The sequence below is a fragment of the Podarcis liolepis genome (assembly GCF_965112155.1).
Source record: "Podarcis liolepis genome assembly, chromosome: 11".
Taxonomy (NCBI): Eukaryota; Metazoa; Chordata; class Lepidosauria; order Squamata; family Lacertidae; genus Podarcis; species Podarcis liolepis.
The window spans coordinates 49,761,411-49,782,317 of NC_139565.1; the positions used below are offsets into that span (position 1 = coordinate 49,761,411).

General features: G+C 46.2%; 1 protein-coding gene across 9 annotated transcripts in view; it reads left to right on the forward strand.

The window, feature by feature from the left end:
* PDZD2 (PDZ domain containing 2) overlaps window positions 1–20,907 on the forward strand; it is a 241,109-nt gene that overhangs the window by 146,891 nt on the left and 73,311 nt on the right. For all 9 annotated transcript variants that reach the window (XM_083465639.1, XM_083465642.1, XM_083465643.1 and 6 more), the window contains one exon: window positions 9,388–9,838. In XM_083465639.1, the coding sequence (XP_083321765.1) occupies window positions 9,388–9,838 (451 nt within the window). The remainder of the gene's footprint in view (window positions 1–9,387; window positions 9,839–20,907) is intronic.

A 20,907-nucleotide genomic window follows, 5' to 3' on the forward strand; every position in this document is an offset into this window, starting at 1 on the left:
GCACAGACATTTCCCCTTACTTTTTAGGAGGAAACAAGTGCGTCTTATGGAGCGAAAAATACGGCACTTCACTTTGCCCAGCTGCCCTGTAAGCAAAGTCTTTTTTAATAGTGTTAAATGCGTATGTAGAAGGGGCAGGAGATCTAGGGATCAGGGCTTCTACTTTCCCCAGAACAGCAAAGCACCTGATCCTAGAAGCAGCTTGACTCATCACCTGAAAACATAAGGAGATAAGAACATCAGAAGAGACTTGTTGGATCAACCCAGATGCCTATCTAGTCTATCATCCTCTTCTCACAGTGGTCAACCAGATGAACATGGCAAGCCCACAAACAGGGCCTGAACACAACAGCCCTCTCTCCTTCTGTGGTCTCCAGAAACTGGCATACCGCCTCCGAGAGTGGCTACTAGCCAAAATGCCTCTAGAGTTTTAAGCTTGGAGGAGTCGCTTGCGAAAGATCAGGTTGTGTGTTCATTGCGGTCAATATAACATGATGGAACAAGCCGGTGTCTTTTGTTCTCCACTACTCTTCTCTAAATGCGAAAAGAAATTGGATGTTGAGAGTAAAAACACAGTGGGTAATGGGAACTTACTTCACAGCCACAGGCAGGTTCCAGAGGAGCAGCTGTTTTAGCCTATTGTGGCAAGAACAACAAGGAGTTCTGTAGCGCCTTTGAGGCTTAACAGTTTTATTGTAGCCGAAGCTTTCACGGATTAGAACCCACTTCCTTGTGTACCTGATGAAATGTACTCTGACTATTTAATGAAAGCTCATGGCGCAATACGGTTACTAGTCTTGGAGGTGCCATGAAACCCTTTAAGCTATTGGACTGTTGCAGATTTCAGGGATGTGGCGTAACCTCTTTGCCGTGAGAAATTGGAAGAAACAATGGGAAGGAGAAATGTTAGCAGATTTGTCGCCCACAAGACAGTTTTTGGAGACAGACATGGGTTTCTCCTTCTCTCACCCAGCTGCCAGGAAAGATGCTTGCTGTAGTTATGTTCTGCCACATAACACCAAAACCCAGCCTTGCAGAACACTGTACTGTTTTCCCGTGTCCCTATTGCTGCATACTCTCTAACAAGGATGGGAAACCTGGGACCTCCCCCCCCATATGTTGCTGGACTACAGCTCCCATCATCTCTGACCATGGGCTGTGCTGGTTGGAGCTGATGGGAGTTGTAGCCCAGAAATATCTAAAGAGCCAAATTCTCAATGCTGTGAGGCTATGCAAAGTAATCCGCTTACAGTGGTTCTTTTTAAAAAGTGAAAGGATGTACGGCTTTGGCATGCCTACCTTGTACACAGCTCCATTCAGTTGGTTCACAGTTACAGTTATTTGGTGGTGTATGATAAATCAAATCTGGGCCTGCCCAATTCATTTTGCTGCCTGAGGCAGAGGTCATCCCCTCTCATTCATGTCCTGAAGCTAACCTAACTGGCAGTTGACTCCTACTTTGACCCAGTCCTTCACTTAAGGACTGGGGGCTAGTTTAGAGGGGGGGGCACAGAACAGTTCACGTCACTCACATGGTTCTATCCTCCTAGCATTTTATGGCCACTTTAGGCAGCCGCCTCACTCTGCCTAATGCTCGGGCCGGCCCTGCATCCTGAAAGGCTTGCAGAAATGTGATTGAAAGAGGGCAAGAAAGAGGGAAGAAAAATACTGTATGCTCCTGTGCCTTCTCTAAATTGCAGACTGGATGAGATCCTCAATTGAAAGCACTGTGGAAGAAGGCACACATCTTCCCCCTCCTTTTCTTTTATAAGCGAGTTGGGGGTCACTTAGACTGGGGAGAGGGCAAGGGAAGAAAGGGGTTGATCGTCCTTGCCCAAAGTGCCACTTCCCTGATCTTTCTGACAGCTGCACAAGGCTGCTAATTATTACATTTTAATTAGTCTCCCAGGCCCCATCTCGTTGGCCCTTTACTACAGCTAACTTTCAGCAGCTTTTACAATTTATCTCTCTGAGAAGATGTAGAGACATGGGAATTGGAATTACCTGAGGGGCTAGGATTCTTCAATTCTCGGTGAAGTCTCGGAACCGCCTTTCCCATAGCTTGATGAGGGTGGGGGTGTTTCAAATCAAAAACTGATTTGGGGTTTGCAGAGGAGATCAGTGTCTGTTGTGGAGATGCGGTTGTTTTAATTGAAGGGGTGTGGAGTGCAGGTTACAGGTTTGTGATACCTTTTTCTAGTTTCCAGCCTTATGGCAACTGAAAGAGGAGGCAAGAATTTATTACATTAAATGACTAATTAAACCACTTAGCTGCCTGACAACTAAAATTACTATTTGAAGCCACCCTGAAAGCCTTCAATTAAATGAGTACAGCTGAGAGATGTGCGACAGTGGCAGTCTGGACTGTGCAGTGATTTTTTAAAGGAAACGGGGAGGGTTGGCTGAGTCGAACTGATTGATGTTCACGTTGTGGCACAATGCCCCCAAACGGGAGCTTAATATAACTTTTTTGCCTTCTGAATATGTCCCAGTTTGTCTGATGAGATCTTCCTTTCAGGGCTTGATCTTCAGAGGCCTTATGTTAACTGTAGTGCCATGGGTGGGAGACAGATGTCCTCATTAATAAACCAAACTGTGCGCTACCATCACAATGGACGCCTTAGCTAAGAGCTGAGTTGAAGATGCCAAGGAGTGTGACTGATCAAGGAGATGAGGATCTTCCTTACGAAGGCTGACTCTCTCTGCTGAAAAATAACTCCTTGATAGGGTGGGCCTGTGTCTGATTCTATGGAGGGGAGTCCTCTGTTTGAAGGAGTCCTTTGAATAACTCTCTGTTCTGAATTCAGGTTAAAGTTACAGAATCATAAGTAGGGAGAGGTGAGTTATATTGTATTTCTATTTAAATTATAGCAATTATTTGTTAGTTTCTACGTATGTGTCAGAGCTGCTTGAAGATCCTAGCTCACAGAGGATCACGCTAGCCAGCGATCATTAAGTAAAAGTCTTTATTGAATTACAGTTTCCATTCTCACGCTGCTGCGCGCAACTCTACGTCTAGTAGCTAGATCGGCGAAGCTCCGTCTGAGTCTCCGCCCCGTGTGCACCAACTTAATATCCTAGCCTCGCTCCACCTTTTCCGCCTGACTGTCCTCCTCTGGGTCCCTCTACCCCCCGGGGCTTCTTCCTTCCGGGATTCTTCTGACGCTGACCCGGACCCTCCTGCCTCCTTGCGCCGGGCTTTAGGACCTGGCTCCCTTTCGGGGCTGCTTACTGCGCCGCCTTCCTCTGCATTTGAACTTGGCGCGCGCGCCCAACCTTCCACTTTCCTCTTAACCGTTTCTTCGCTCCCCGATGGAGGTGTGGCCACTCCTGACTCATGTCCTCCCTCCTGTGGTGAGCTGCCAGCGCTTCCCCCCTGGCTCCCTTCCTCTTCCCTGCTTCCTGGCGGTGACGCTGGTCCCGATTTCCAGCTGCTCCCCCCTGAGTCCCCTCTGGCTCTATCTTCCTGGGGTGCCCCCCTAGACTCCCCCCTTGCCCTGGCCACTGGTGCTCCTTTCTGTGAATCCTCTGATTCACTGGAAAGACTAGGAGATCTCGGGTCGTCGTCATCACTCATCTTTTCTTCTGCCTCCTCCCCTTCGCTCTCTGTTTCCTCCCTTGCCCGTGCCTCTGCTCCTAAACCCCTGACAGTATGCATATAAATTTTATGCACATCTGTTCCCTCTTTTGATGATGCACGAGGAATTTATCAGCATTCTGTCTTTTTCGTGCTGATTTGGGGAGTTCCCAAAATTTTTTATTTTCTTTACTTCTGCAAACTGGGGGAGCTGAGCCTGCTGATTCCTCCATCTTGTGCACAGGTAGTGCCGTTCTGGCTGCATAACCAACAACATTCATAGCAGAAGCATCATTAATAAAGGGAATGGTACAAATAGTACCATATGATGTACCATAACAGAAGCCCCCCTTTCTGATTGCGCATGTCAGTGCATTTATTTCAATCCTCCATAGCCTATAAAATTTCACTAAGGCAGAGGCGCCATTTTCTCAAAACGATTGAGGGGGCCTGTGTTGATGCTGTGTGATCTCATACGATGCCCTGACATCACGCATATGACGCCATATGACACTCTGAAATTGTGCAATGCCGCAAGGAGCTGGGGTGGAGCCGAATGCCCCCTGAATATTGAGGGGGATTAGCTGCCTAATACTAAGGGATCCAGGGGTGGAATGTAGGAGAGGCAGTGATAGCCTTGCGTTGTACTGTACAATAATTGCTTTGTGAAGCACATTCTAGCCCAATGTGTCACTGAAGTTTTGATGGGACCTGGTGCATGGGATTGAAACACAAGCCCTATGACACAAGTGGTGTGAAGGGACACCGGAGAATTAATTACATGCCTGCCATTTTATTTTTACAGTTCTTTGGGGCGAAATTACTTGGGTCTGCCATTACGTCCCTCCCTCCACCCTTTGCAAAACACCCACAGGGGAAGGATGGGTGTCATCGAACACCCAGTAATTTCTTTCTTGTTTGACCACCCTACTTTCGACGAAAGTGCGTGTAGATTGTATCAGCCAAGGGATGGTGTTGGAAGCATATAAGGACAGCTTCCAAGGGGGTGGGCAGTGCTGTTTTTGAAACTGAGCTCAGGGCCCCGCTCTCCCTCCCTGCAGGATACTTCAGTAAATGCAGAGTTTGAATATCATGTTTGATCTGTGTTTCCAGTCAGCGCCATACATGGCTGTCAAAGACTCCATGCTATTCTGAGCCAGTTGCTTCATGTTGCACCATGAATTAGATGGCTTGCATAGCTCTCCTAGGATACCACAATACAGAAACGCTCTGGGTAGCAGAGCCTCCAATATGGTCATGTTGCCTGTGAACTCTGCATTTGCTGCATCTGATGTGGTTTGGAGCTGTGGGTGGGTGGAAGGAGCAGACGAAGCAGCAGAATACCACTCAGGCCGATTATCCTGCCTTACCTGAAATACGACAGAGCTAATGTGCTTACTAATAGTGGGATGAAGGATGAGCTCAGAGTATGACTCTCCTTGCAGTCACAGGGCACCATCTGTATGCTTTGTTCAAGCTCAAGGGCCATTACTGATGATGTCATGGTGAGGAGGTGATCTGGGCTGTCCACAGCCCCCTTAAGGGAGAGGTAGGTGAAAGGTAGACCGGTTGAACTCTGGGTGATCACAGTAGATCACCAAGGTCCCAGTTGTTTGACAAGACCAATGAGTCTCCCCCGCAAATTAAACTGAAGAAAAATGGGGGCGAGGAGAACAGAAACCAGAAATGGATTTTTGTGTGAAAGGTCTAGCAGACACAAGTGCATTAGGGCAAGCAGAGGAACTGTTCCTCCAACCTATAGCCAGCGTGCCCACGTGCGCGCACGCACGCACACACACACACACACACACACGACTATCTTTCTGCTTACTTTTATCCAGTCCAGGGCTTCTCATGACCTATCTTAGGGCTGGGGTGAAAGATATAAATCCATCTATATGGTGTGATGCTACATGGACAAGTTTAGTCCCAGAGTAGTTCCAAAATAGAGGTCAAGGGAGTAGGATGGATTCACCCCTGCCTCTTGCCCTCCCTCCTCTCCTGCTTCAGCTGTTTCCCCTGCTTCCGGACTTCTCTCTGCCACAGACTCTCCCAGCTCACTAAGTCTTGTTACTCTTCAGCTTCCAACACTTCCTCTCCCCAGTCTTCTCCCTCAATGCCCTCTTTGTTGTCCCACCACCAATCCCTGGGCTCTGAGCCTTCTTCCCCTGGGGGTTCCCCAGCTGGTTCCTCCCACCATTCCTCTACAGCCAACCCATCCATGACACTGAGCATGCTAAGCCCTCGTTGGGTGGTTTCGGGTTTCCCCCCTCTCTTTGGGGATGGGGCTGAAGACTACATGTGCCCAATTCCATCCTAGCTACATTCAGAGAACCACCTAGGTACTGTTGAAATCCTGTACTAATAAGACCAACTGCAGACATGTTAGAGAATCTGTGGTATAATGATTTAGCATAGTGACTCAAAAGTACTAAGAACTGGTTGGTTAAGTGGAATCAGTTACCAGCTTCTTAATGTCAAGGATTTTAATTGAATCCACCCATCGCCAACTGAAGTGAATATTCCAGTTCTACAGCAGTGATTGCAGTTTCTGTTTTCAATATCTCAGCTCAACTGAAATCTGGTTAGCAATAATATTTCATTTCTTCCCCACCCCCAAAAACAAAAACAAAACAAAAAGCCCGCCTTGAAATATGAAAGCAGCACTGAAAAATAAATAGCTTTCCATGAGAGCCCGGGGCTTCCAAGTTAATAATGAGAGGAACATATACAGAGTGAACCGCGTAGCAAATTCCCGTATAACCCCAACTGAAATCCTTATGGTATTTGGATTTTAAACACTGAAAAATAAAACACAAAACCCTCTGAATACTCTGAGGCCAGATTCATTGAAAGCTTGGCTGGTTTCAAGCACTTTACAAGCTGCCAAAAGTGGGGTTTGGGGTCCTGTTTGGCTTCCTGGCTGCCAGAACGGAACAGAGACTTGATTGAATCCAGCCGCTGTTTGCATGATGCTGCGGCATCCAGTCTCAGCCGCTGCGCTGAGAGATGGGTGCGTGGAACTCCGTCTCTTGCCCCAACCAGGCGGGAAAAGTCAATGGGATGCGAAGGGGCACCTGAAAGCAGTGTGGAGAAGCATCCTTCTCCTAGAGGATAATAGCCACAATGGGGTCCCACCTGCACCGCTGCAGGCTGGATGTCTCAGAATGCAGGTTGCTGGGGATTTCAGGTGAGCAGAGTGCTGTGACTCTCAGGGTGGTTGCACAAGACTGGGTCTTTTCTGCAGTGGCTCCCTGCTTGTGGAATTCTCTCCCCAGGGAGATACGCCTGGCACCTTCATTGCACATCTTTTGGTGCCAGGCAAAATCATTCCTCTTCTCCCAGGCTTTTGGCTAATTAAACAATCTATGGGCTATTTAATTGTATGTTTTTTGGGGGGAGAAGCATTGTTTTTGCTTGTAGCTGTCTTAAGTATTTTTATATTCTAAACTGTCCTGTGATCCTCAGGTGCAGGGCAGTATAGAAATTAGATGATAGATAGATAGATAGATAGATAGATAGATAGATAGATAGATAGATGATAGATACATTTTATATATGGCTTGATTTGTAAGAAAAACAAACAAACGTCATTTTAGTGGAGGAACCATAGTTCTGGGCTGGAATGCCTGCTTTGGATGTATAAAGTTACAAGTTTCAATTTTTCCAGTGGGAACAATCAATCCCTCTTTCCAGGGAACTCTGGGAACTGAAGTTCTATCAGCAGAATAGGAGGTCTCCTAACAACTTTCAGCACTACATTTCCCAGGATTCTTTGGGTGAAGTCATAACTATTTAAAGTGGCATGGTACTGCTTTAAACATATAGTGCAGATGGGGCCTATAACACAGCTTTGCATGTTCCTATCGCTTTAGCACTGCAACTAGCAGGGGTGGGAAACTATTGGCCCTCCATATTGTTGAACTACAACTATCAGCCTTGACAATGCTTGCTAAGGCTGATGGTGTAGAGTTGTAGTTCCCCATGCCTGGTGTTTAGGCTCTTCGCAAGGGCCATACCACCCATTCTCTTTCAACACCTTGGCTTCCTCCTGCCTGTTAAGATCTGCTGGGATTTTCTTTGCCTGAAGTGATACAGCTTCGGTCCTACTTAATGCTGTTCAGGGGTTCTCATTTGTTCCGTGGTGTCAACATGTTTAAATCTTTCATAGAAATTGATTGCATGCAGGAGCACGTCTCTGATGTTATTCACAGAACTCTTAAAACCTGGATTACCATGGGCTGAGCAAATGGAATGTGCAGATTGGGGAGTCTACAGGTAGCCAGAGAATTCAACATTTTACACAAGCCTCAGGTTCTCTGAGCAGATAAGCACAGTTATAGGAACCTACTTCCCCAATTAGGCAAATAAGTCTTAGAAATTATATTTAGATTTTGCACAACACTTTCCCTAAGAGCTCAAAGTGCTTCACAAGCATTAGCTTTGCAAACCTTTTAACAACCCTGTAAAATAGGCCTGTATTATTACTATCTCATTTTATTGACGAAGCAGCTGAGGTGATAAGACAGAAAAGCATTATGATAAACCAATTGGCACCTGGGCATTTAATGACTGGAGGTGAGATTTAATATACAAGCTTCATTGTGCTGTCTTCAAAAAACGCTGCAGTGTTAGTTTTCCAAGGCTTGCTGTAAGCCTAACTCCCAGCACCCTTAGTTTGAGCCCAATGATTTTTGTCTTTCCATCAGATTTACGTTCCATGACCATAGAGCATCTCAGCCAATGCCATAGAACAGGCATAGGCAAACTCCGGCCCTCCAGATGTTTGGGACTACAATTCCCATCGTCCTTGACCACTGGTCCTGTTAGCTAGGGATGATGGGAATTGCCTGCCATAGAGCATTACGGTACGTATGTTAGTAGCTGTTTTCCAATATTGTGTAAATACATTTTTAGCTGCAGATGTGGAAAAGGTAATAATAATAATAATAATAATAATAATAATAATAATAATAATAATAATAATTTATTTATACCCCGCCCATCTGGCTGAGTTTCCCCAGCCACTCTGGGCGGCTCCCAATCAGTGTTAAAAACAGTACAGCATTACATATTAAAAACCTCCCTGAACAGGGCTGCCTTAAGATGTCTTCTGAATGTCAGGTAATTATTTATCTCTTTGACATCTGATGGGAGGGCGTTCCACAGGGCGGGCGCCACTACCGAGAAGGCCCTCTGTCTGGTTCCCTGTAGCCTCATTTCTCGCAATGAGGGAACCACCAGAAGGCCCTCGGCGCTGGATCTCAGTGTCCGGGCTGAACAATGGGGATGGAGACGCTCCTTCAGGTATACAGGACTGAGGCCGTTTAGGGCTTTAAAGGTCAACACCAACACTTTGAATCGTGCTCGGAAACATACTGGGAGCCAATGCAGATCTCTCAGAACCGGTGTTATGTGGTCCCGGCGGCCACTCCCAGTCACCAGTCTAGCTGCCGCATTCTGGATTAATTGCAGTTTCCGGGTCACCTTCAAAGGTAGCCCCACATAGAGCGCGTTGCAGTAGTCCAAGCGGTTAGTTGGTCCTTAAGCAGTAAATTATTATGGTCATCTATAAACAGATTTAATAAAGCAGGCCTTGGGTCAGGTTGTATCATCTTGTCTTGTAATAGAAGAGACTTCTTCAAAGACCATTTCCCAAAATAATTGCACAGGCTTGCATTCTCACCACATAAGGAAATATGAACCTCTGTTGACATTCCCTCCAACATAAAGGACTTGGATGAGAGCTCAACGCACAGCATTTTGTAACGGGGTGTTTTTAATGTGTGCAACTTCTTCATTTCTTGCAGCTACCTTGCTGACCAGTGCTGGAATGGCGGCTTCATCTACCTGATCATGTTGCGTCGCATCAAGCGCAAGGCCCCTCTTCCTCCGTCGAACGGCAACAACAGCAACAGCAGCGGCAACGAACCCAAAGCCCGGCCTACCTCGGAGCCCAGCGGGAAGACAGCACAAAATGGCAAAAGGACTAGAAAGTTTGGCGTCATCACCAGAACTCCTCCTGGGGGCAAGGAAAGCAAAGGCAACAAAAGCGGCAAAGGCAGCTCCAGGACTGAGCAGGGAAATGGACATTGCACCCTTATGGAAATGGATGGGTTGCACCCCGAGGCATCCAGCACAGAAAGCAAACTGGAGGATCGACTTCAAAAAGCTGACTCGCCGTTTCCAGCCGGGCAATACCGCTCCCGCCTTTCAGACGGAGGGATTCTAGACCTAACCTCAAGTGAACTCTCGCTGCAGGTAAAGAATTTTTTAATTCCCCATTTTTATTGCTGCTGGTGTCGCCTTAATTGAAAACCAACCAACCAGAAGCATAGGTGGTTCAATAACAAAGCAGTTTCCATTGGAATTATGGTTCAGGTAGATTGTCTACAAGAGCGCAAAGCTTACATTGTGACTTTCTTCCCTTCCGTCTCTATTATTATTATTTATTACATGTGTATACCGCCATATACGCCATAGATCTCAGGGCGGTTCACAGCATAAAATTACAGTACAGCCGTGTCTTGGTTCTTGAACAGAATCCGTTCCAGAAGTCCGTTTGACTTTCATAAACCAAGGGCTGGCTTCCAGTTGGCTGCAGGAGCTTCCTGCACTCAGTCGGAAGCTGCGTCAGACATTCAGCTTCCAAAAAAAGTTCACAAACCAGAACACTTACTTCCGGGTTTGCGTTTGGGAGCCAAAATGTTCCAGTCACAAAGCGTTCGAGAACCAAGGTATGACTGTACAGTGGTACCTCTGGTTGTGAACGGGATCTGTTCTGGAGGCCCATTCGCAACATGAAAAGAGCACAACCCGCAGCGGCACGCCTGCGCACACACGGGTTGCAATTCAGCTCTTCTGCGCATGCGCGAATGGCGAAACCCGGAAATAACCCATGGGACATAACCTGAAAGAACATAACATGAAGCAAACGTAAAATGAGGTATGACTGTATAAAGAAAACACAAAACACATAATAAAAATAAGAACAATAACAAACCAGTAATAAAGGGCATCGGATGTTAATCATCCAAAGGCTTAGTTAAAGAGGAAAGCCTTTTCCTGTCACCTAAAATATATATAATGAAGGCAACAGGATTCCACAAGCAGGGAGCCACTGCAGAAAATGCCCATTCTTGTGTGGCCACCCTCCAGACTTTTCATGGGGGAGGCACACGAAGAAGGGCCTTGCGAGTATGACCTCAGGGTCCAGGTAGTTTCAGTACTGCGGTCCTGAGCCATAACTAGACATTAACTGCAGAAGGTTGGCAACCCAAAGCCTAGTGTGGCCCCTGGCTGAAATTTCTGCATCCCTTTGCAAGGGATCGGTATCCCAGCAACAGCAACCACCCCATGTGAAGGCATTTGAGGCAGGGATGGGGAACTGCAAGCCTAGGCAGTGGCGTAGCGTGGGGGGTGCAAGGGGTGCCAGCCGCACCGGGCGCAACATTTTTGGGGGTGCACTCGGAGCTCTCTGCCCCTACCTGGTCCTGGTGGCTCACTCTCTCACACACAGTGCTGGCTGCAAAGGAAAGGACGAGGCTGCGCGCTCCCCAGCCCAGGCGCCGCCTTCTGCGCGCACACTCGCTTGCAGCTAGAAGCCCTGCAGAAAAGGCCGTCGGGTGCAGGAGCGGCGCCTACGTCGCGCTTCCCGGAGGGGGCGCGTCGCCCGGCATTGGCGCGCGTTTGGGCGGGCTGCGGAGGGCGCGAGCGCTGCGTGCGCCCCAGGAGGCCGGCGAGGGCGGGAAAGCGGGCGGCTTGCTCCTCCCGTGCACCCGAAGGGGCTTTTTTGGCGGTTCCCCCGCTGCTACGAAGTCCTAAGCAACGAGAAGGAAAGCGCCTCATGAGCATAGCACTGGAGGGTGAGTCTCAACTTTTCTGGACGAGCACTCAATGTGTTGCAGATATTAAGCATAAGAAACGCTCCTCATTGTCCACACCCATAAAAATATTCATTTATTTTTTTATAAATATTTTATTAAATTTTCAAATACATAATACAAGATCCCTACACCAAAAAGCCAGAACCAAAATACCAAAGAGCCATATAGAAAGAAAGAAATAAAAAAGGAAAAAAGAAAAAAGAGAAAAATATAACCAACCATTCAGTACAACTTTTCTTATATAACTGATTGGACTTCCTCACATCTCCTTACCCTGCATTATTTATAATAAGAATGTCAGCAAATTATTACCTTGTTTCATACCTTATTTTGTACTTTCCAAATATTATACTTCTAAATTTAAAACAATTTTTATCAATTGCTCATACCTTAAAATTAAACGTAGTGTTGCCTTAAATTTCGACCTTTTCTTACTTATAACTTAATTTTCTATTTTACAAAGTCTATTTGCTGGAACCAGTGGCGTAGCATGGGGGGTGCAGGGGGGGCCGGCCGCACTGGGCGCAACATCTGGGGTTAGGGCAAATCCATGGGTTAGGGGGCGCAAATCCACAGGTTAGGGGGCGCAAATCCATGGGTTAGGGGGCGCAAATTACTTGCCTTGCCCCGGGTGCTGACAACCCACGCTACGCCACTGAGCCTAGGGGCCATATACAGTCATCTGTGCCTCTCTTTTTTGGTCCTCAGGACCCTGCCCCGCCCACACCCCTTTCCTACAAGTAAGGGGGTCAGCATAGGCTGCAGTCTCCTACACCTCTACATTGTAGAGATCAGAAATACTGATGTGCTGCTCCACATTCCCTCAATTAGAGCTATCTGGACCTGCCCGGCTTTTTATTGGCGTTCTGACTTCAAACTGTTTCCCCCATTATTTCGTTCCCTCAATGAAAGCAAGCGGAGTTTATTTGTTTTCCATGCATAACAGGAGAGGGGGAACCTACTGGGGACATGAAGCCTGGCGAGTCTCGATGATTAAAGGGCTGCAGAATGCAGAGGCACGAAATAGACCTTGCAGATGATGAGCTGAAAAACTCGTGTTATTGCTGCCTGTGAACAGAAATGAGCTCCAGGGAACTATCTATATCAGCAGCCTAGCTGCTGACATAATTTCCTTGGCAAAGTCTTTAAACATTCTATCAAGCCATTGCAAGCACCTGAACTAATGCAATCACCCTTTGTTTTTAAGAGTCATTTGGAAACACCACCAGCTGGATTGAGCTTTTTTTTTAAAAAAAAGAAACCCCCCCCCGGGGGGGCTCATACAACATCTTAGTCCTGAAACTGCAATGCGCTCTACGTGGAGCTACCTTTAAAGGTGACCTGGAAACTACAACTAATCCAGAATGCGGCAACTAGTCTAGTGACTGGGAGCGGCCGCCGAGACCACATAACACCAGTCTTGAAAGACCTACACTGGCTCCCAGTACGTTTCCGAGCACAATTCAAAGTGTTGGTGCTGGCCTTTAAAGCCCTAAACGGCCTCTGTCTAGTATGTCTGAAGGAGTGTCTCCACCCCCATCGTTCTACCTGGACACTGAGGTCCAGCACCGAGGGCCTTCTGGCGGTTCCCTCCCTGCGAGAAGCTAAGTTACAGGGAACCAGGCAGAGGGCCTTCTCGGTAGTGGCACCCTCCCTGTGGAACGCCCTCCCACCAGATGTCAAAGAGAACAATAGCTATCAGACTTTTAGAAGACATCTGAAGGCAGCCCTGTTTACGGAAGCTTTTAATGTTTGGTGTATTACAGTATTTTAATATTTTTTTGGAAGCCGCCCAGAGTGGCTGGGGAAGCCCAGCCAGATGGGCGGGGTATAATTAATAAATTATTATTATTATTCTCAATGTTAAACCCTAAGCCCTGGATTCTGTGAAGGATACTAAAGAGAGATAAACACACCTGAATATCGACATCAAGGATGTGGGTGACCAGCGGACAACAACTCCCACCACCCCAGATCATGTCACGTGGAGCTCATTTGAGTTGGAATCCAACAATGTCTGTAGGGCGTCCCCATCTCTGATCTTGAGAGTATCATTTGTATCCTCCAGGTTACACAGGGAGTTTTCCCTTCCTTTTTTTAACTCTCCCTTTGGCCCTGGGAGATACCGTGATTGGCCCAAGGTTACCAGGTGGACTTTGTGGCTGCGTGGGGATCAAACTCAGCTCTCTGAAGTCCCGGGCTGAATCTTGGCTCAGCACTTGGTTCAACACATTGGCTCCATAATTGATTTATTTTTTTGGTACTTTAACTACCTTCCTACCCCACCTTGAATTTCTTTCTTGGTTCTGTGGTGTGAGAGGAAATATGAACTGCCATTGACCCCCCCACCTGCAAAAGACAACTTCACTGCCTCTTTCTTGAATGCCTGGATAGATTGATAAGAGCGTGGTGCTGATAATGCAATGGATGTAGTTTTGATCCCCGTATGGGACAGCTGCATATTCCTCAGGGTCCCTTCCAGTTCCACAATTCTATGATTCTATGAAGTGGGATCTTAAAATGTGAGGCAGCCTTCCCTAATGAAGTCACCTTCCACTTGCTCGAAAGAACCAAGCTGCTCACATGATGCCGGCAAGGATAGAAGAGTACCAAAACACCCATCTGTGCCACTCGCTTCTGAGTGTACTTGAATGATGCATGCTCACTGTATTCACACCTTACTTTTATAGGTTGTCCACTGCAATTGTCTTAAGTACACACCTAAGAATGCATTGTGTGAATTGGCCCTTACTCTTTGTTGATGGGAGATTGCCCTGAGATTTCACAGTAGAGATTTTGCCAGTTGTTCCAGTGTGGTGTAGTGGTTAAGAGCGGTAGACTCATAATCTGGTGAACCGGGTTCACTTCCCTGCTCCTCCACATGCAGCTGCTGGGTGACCTTAGGCTAGTCACACTTCTTTGAAGTCTCTCAGCCCCACTCACCTCATCAAATCCAAACTCTCCTCCTCCCCCTCCTCCCCCTCCTCCCCCTCCTCCCCCTCCTCCCCCTCCCCCTCCTCCCCTCCTCCTCCCCCCCTCCTCTTCTTCTTCTTTTTCTTCTTCCTCTAGTGGTCTCTCTTTCATGCCATTATACTTGCTTGTAGTAATTTTAACAATAAGTTATTATGATCAAAGCCCCCTTCTGTTGTTTGGTGCTCAGGGTTCAATCCACAAAAATGTGTTGAAACAGTACACCGTTGCATTAAGGAATTCATTTTAACACTTTAGAAAAATATAGGGGATCAATAAAAGGGAAGAAAGAGAAATGGAAGCTTTGCCGGGTTTGTGTGTTCTTTAATAGCCTATTTTCTTTCCCCAAGGATTCAAAACTGTCATATTTTGGCCGTGATGGATTAATTTTCTTATTCCTTTTTTTTTTTTAGATAATTTTATTTATTTATACATACAACAAGAAAAAAACACACACAGAAAAACACAAATACCAAATTACACACAAATTACAAAAATAACCATAGACACATAATTTTCTTGGCAAACAATAAAACATCTATTGGTCTTAACACTAAAGACCCAACTTCCCATCTATTCCATATTTCAAATTCATATTACGTATTGCCAATACACATTTTTTTTCATAATTAAACTTATTCTCAATAAATCTAATTTCTTCTATCTACCTAGCAACTATCACTGAAGTTCCTCGAATGCTGCAACAGAATTTAAACTACTATATTTATTTTTCAGATATTCTTTGAAAACCTCCCATTTAGAAACAAATTCTTGTTTTGATTTATTCTTTATTTTTTTCTGATAAACCATCTAATTCGGCATATTCTGTCAGCTTTTGGATCCAATCTTGTATAGAGGGGATTTCATTACTCTTCCATGGAAATGGTAATTTTCTTATTCCTAAATGCTGGAATGACTGACTGACAGTTTGATCCTGGACATCTTAGAAACCCATTTAAAGGCTGAATTCACACATGAACACAGTTCACCAGATAATTGCAGATGCACCCGATTAACCTGAAGATTTGAAACGTCGCAATTATTTATCACCTAATCCACTTTCACAGATCATTGCCTCTTTATCGTGTGAGGAAATTGCCCGCCATGGGGAACCAACTGGGAGACTACAGGCTTATTAGGTGTTTGTATTTTTGGTGCCCCCAATGAACTGTGAAGATATTTCACACCCACGTTTCCCAGCTTAGTTCTGAAATCAAGCCTAGAGGAAACTACGGACATTGTGTTAAGCAGAGTTGCTTCTATGATAAATAGAAATATCCTGCTCTTGATCTGCAGAGCAGCTCACATATGGCTCCCAGATGGCTTCCCATCCAGGTTGCTTAAAAGGCCAGGCCTCCTTAGCTTCAGTAGTACAATGACACCATGTGCCTGTAGGCCATCCTCTGTTACATATATGCAAGGAGGAGAACAGCTCTTTCCTGTGCACCTGGTAGGGAAAGCCTAACCAACATGAAAGGGATGGCCCATAGCTCAGTGGCGATGCTTTCACGCCATGTTGTTTAGTTGTTTAGTCATGTCCGACTCTTTGTGACCCCATGGACCAGAGCACGCCAGACATTCCTGTCTTCCACTGCCTCCCGCAGTTTGGTCAGAGTCATACTGGTAGCTTTGAGAACACTGTCCAACCATCTCGTCCTCTGTCGTCCCCTTCTCCTTGTGCCCTCCATCTTTCCCAACATCAGGGTCTTTTCCAGGGAGTCTTCTCTTCTCATGAGATGGCCAAAGTATTGGAGCCTCGGCTTCAGGATCTGTCCTTCCAGTGAGCACTCAGGGCTGATTTCCTTAAGAATGGATAGGTTTGATCTTCTTGCAGTCCATGGGACTCTCAAGAGTCTCCTCCAGCACCATAATTCAAAAGCATCAATTCTTTGGCGATCAGCCTTCTTTATGGTCCAGCTCTCACTTCCATACATCACTACTGGGAAAACCATAGCTTTAACTATACAGACCTTTGTTGGCAAGGTGATGTCTCTGCTTTTTAAGATGCTGTCTAGGTTGGTCATTGCTTTTCTCCCAAGAAGCAGGCGTCTTTTAATTTCGTGACTGCTATCACCATCTGCAGTGATCATGGAGCCCAAGAAAGTAAAATCTCTCACTGCCTCCATTTCTTCCCCTTCTATTTGCCAGGAGGTGATGGGCTCCAGGTTCAATCTCCAGTAGTTCCAGTTGAAGCAGGTGTGGAGAACTTGTGGGCCTTCAGGAGGTACTGAAGCCCAATCTCCACTTTCCTCTGAACAGCAGGTGGGGATCAGAGGCCAAAACACCTGGAAAGCCACAGGCTCCCCATCCCTGAGTTGAAATATCTCAGACAGTGGATTCTGGGAAGCAGTCCTACCTGAGACTGTGGAGAGCTGCTGTCCATCAGAGTAGACAGGACGTAGATGGACCAGTGGTCTGATACTTGGTAAAACAGCTCCATGCTGTTGTTGTTGTTTAGTCGTGTCCAACTCTTCGTGACCCCATGGACCAGAGCACGTCTGGCATTCCTGTCTTCCACTGCCTCCCGCAGTTTGGTCAAACTCATGCTGGTAGCTTCAAGAACACTGTCCAACCATCTCGTCCTCTGTCGTCCCCTTCTCCTTGTGCCCTCCATCTTTCCCAACATCAGGGTCTTTTCCAGGGAGTCTTCTCTTCTCATGAGGTGGCCAAAGTATTGGAGTCTCAGCTTCAGGATCTGTCCTTCCAGTGAGCACTCAGGGCTGATTTCCTGAAGAATGGATAGGTTTGATCTTCTTGATTCCATGGGACTCTCTAGAGTCTCCTCCAGCACCATAATTCAAAAGCATCCATTCTTCGGCGATCTGCCTTCTTTATGGTGCAGCTCTCACTTCCATAGGTCTATACAAAACAGCTCCATAGGTCCATACAAAACAGTCTCTTTGCACAGGGATTCTAGAGGGGGCACAATTTTTCTGCCTTCAGTTTCTATTTTCTTGTGTACTATTAAAAACAACAGCAGCAATTCCAAAACAGGAGCATAACTTTTTTACTTTAGGTGCGAAAATACCTAAGGCTAATTTGTGGTTGAAAATGTGCAGCTCCTACTAAAGGAATATATATTAATGTATAAATAATCAATAAATGCAAGCCTTTAAGAATGTATACCGTAATGCTCAGTGATCCCAGCTTTCTCAGGCCTTCCTCTGCATTTATTTGCTTCTTTTATTAAAAAAAAGAAAATCAATTCCTGTTATATTCTATGGTAACAGCTTGCTTCATAATAATCGCATTTACTATTTTTTAAAAGCACTTTCAGGTAAAAATGAAGACAGGCCTGGCCTGGAGGCTTAAAGTCTAATAACAGTCGTTCACTTCAAAGACTATATATATATATATATATATATATATATATATATATATATGCATGCTGTAGTTGTCTGGCTTTCTTGTTTCTGGGCTGGAGGGAATTACAGAGCGGCCATATTCAGCAAGGGCAGGTCCAAGAAATTTTGCTGCCTGAGGTGAAAAACAAGATGGCCGTCTCCCCTGCTGCAAGTTCAAGAGTCAGCCGCACAGGCAACTACAGTTTGCCTCTGATCTTGGTGATAGGGCAGCATCTACCACTATACCTGAGGGCAGCAAGCTAACTGAGCACACGGGGCAGGCTGCATGTTATAATACAGTTCTGTCTCTGTCCTCCACCATCTTGCCACAGGTCCCTGTCCTCCATCCTCTGCCACCTTGGGCAACCTCCCCACTCTGGCTAAAGATAGTTCTGGTCCTACATTCAGATTATTGCATCTCATAATAACAAGCAGAGAAAAGTCTCATTCCTCTGTGTGCAGCCTGCTCATCTCTTCCCTTTGACCAGGCAAGCACACAAGCCAGGAGTCTCTCCAAACTGGGAAACATGGTTAGCAGCTTCTGAAGAAGACCTGTTATTAAGCCAGCTTTAAACCATAGCTTCATAACCTGCCTTGATTAGAAGGCGATAACTGTAGTTTTATCATTTTGGATAAGAAAAATGATCCTGTGAGTTGGCAGTTGCGGTCCAGCATACAGCCCCATGTGACCATTGGAAAGCCACTGTGGTGTAGTGGTTAAGAGCGGTAGACTCGTAATCTGGGGAACCGGGTTCGCTTCCCCGCTCCTCCACATGCAGCTGCTGGGTGACCTTGGGCTACTCACACTTCTTTGAAGTCTCTCAGCCCCACTCACCTCACACAGTGTTTGTTGTGGGGGAGGAAGGGAAGGGAGAATGTTAGCCGCTTTGAGACGCCTTAGGGTAGTGATAAAGCGGGATATCAAATCCAAACTCTTCTTCTTCTTCTTCTTCACCTTCCTCCGATGGCCACTCACAGGCAGGCCAGGGTGTATGGCTTGGCTGGTGGACCTGGGCTGGCTAGTCTTCATTCAGGTCTGGCAGCTACCCATAAACAGGTGTCATGGCTTGGCTGAGCAGCTCAGTTGGAGCTGGATTTCCTGCCCCTTGAATATATGATAGCAGGAGCAAAGCACTCGCATATGGGAGCCCAGGATTTGTTCATGTCTTGCCTTACTGAGATCACCCGAATGTGGCCGTTATTGGAAACTGGATTCCTGCCCCCGAACCTGTTGATTTCGCCCTTCCTCCTCTGCAGTGTATAGTGCAGTTTTCATGATGTTGTGATGCGGAGCGCTAACTCACTTTCACCAGAAGCCCCAATTCAATTATTCATTCATTTAAATTATGAACCTACTTTACAAGTCAAGGCATTTTCAAAGTAGCTTACAAAATAATAAGGTAACAAAACAAAGATGCTGCAGAAAACAAAACAATACGTAGGTGAAAGAGCAAATAAAATTTGGAGACTGACATTGTTTTTAACAATGTTTTCTTCAAATTTAAGACAACTGTGCATGGTTTGTGTGTGTGTGTGTACGAATGCAGTTTTTAAGCCCAAAGGTATTGAATTTCTGATAACAGAATGTTTTTCACACAGGCTGTGTTTTTACTCAGGAGAACAAATAGCGTTCCTTTTTGTTTTATTAATGATGGAATTTGGTGCTTATGAAATCAAGGGGTTTAATGGCGCTGCCTTGAGCCAAGAGCGATTCAAGCTTTCCTGCTTAGTCCTGGCCAGACATAACCTCTTAGCAGCTGTATCACAGGCACTTGCAATTCAATCTGTAGATGGGTTCCAAAGATAGATGTATATTTCTGACGGTCAATGCAGTTTCCTGACGTAGGCAGATAACTCCTGGGAGCAGCATGAAATTAACAAATGTTATTCTCACTCGGGGTCTGTTATATAACACAGATAACCCATTTTCACACATAATGAGACAGAAAATGAAATTCTTGCCACTTTGAACACAGTTTAATTGTTTTTGTAGTGTACGCATATGGAGATTTACGTTTCTTTTAAATGCAAATTTTAGCTAGATCCCTTTATGATATCCAAAAAGAAGACCTGTTCAGGGAAAGAAAGTCACATGTAAGAAGAAAAATATACCATAGGGCATGATCTACCTAAAGTTAAGCATTTTAGGGCAACCAATGGGCATCTGCAACTGCAATAGTTGGGGAAGAGAGCCTTTCCCAAGCTGATGTCCTGTAGATATTTTTAACTTTGGCCGTAACGGCTGGGGCTGATGGGTGTTGTAGATCAAAACAACTGGAAGGTACCACTTTGTGGAAGTACCAAGTGACAAGAAGGAAGGTGACCACATCTGGGGAGACCAAAGGAGCCATTGCTGATGGAGGGAGAAACAAAAATGAAAGGGATTCAAAGGGTTAGTGGGAAACAAGAACACTTGCATCTATCAATCTACTATCTATCTGTCTACTTCTCTTTATTTATTATCTGCTATCGATCATGATTTTTTGCTTAAGGTTCAGAATGTTACCTGCAGTTCTACCTGACCCACTGCAACCATTAAATGTAAGGTGTGTGCTTAACTTGCCCCAAGGTAATGGTGGTCAATGGTGTTTTGTGTTGGCTCTGCCACACACTACTGCTGAGTTGCCGTATTTTTCGCTCTATAGGATGCACTTTTCCCCCTCCAAAAATGAAGGGGAAATGTGTGTGCATCTTATGGAGCGAATGCAGGCTCCTTGGCTTCAGCGATAGCAATGCGAAGCCTCCGAAGCGCAGAGGGAGAGCTCCCCCCGCGCTCTGGAGGCTTCGCGTTGCTTTCGCTGAATCCGCCTGAGGCCCCCGGAGCGCAGGGAACTCTTGCTGCGCTCCGGGGGCTTCAGGCAGCTATCTGCAAGCCTTCGGAGCACAGCTGGAGTTCCCGCTGCACTCCGAAGGCTTGCGGATAGCCGCCTGAAGCCTGGAGAGCGAGAGGGGTCGGTGCACACCGATCCCTCTTGCTCTCCAGGCTTCGCTTCGCTGGAGAGGTGCTGCACAGTTTTCCCTCTTTGCGCAGCGCCCCTTTAGCGAAGCAGGAGGAGAAATGGAAGGGGCTCCGTTTCTCCTGCCGCTTTGCTGAAGGGGCGCTGAGCAGAGAGGGGGATAATTTTTTTTA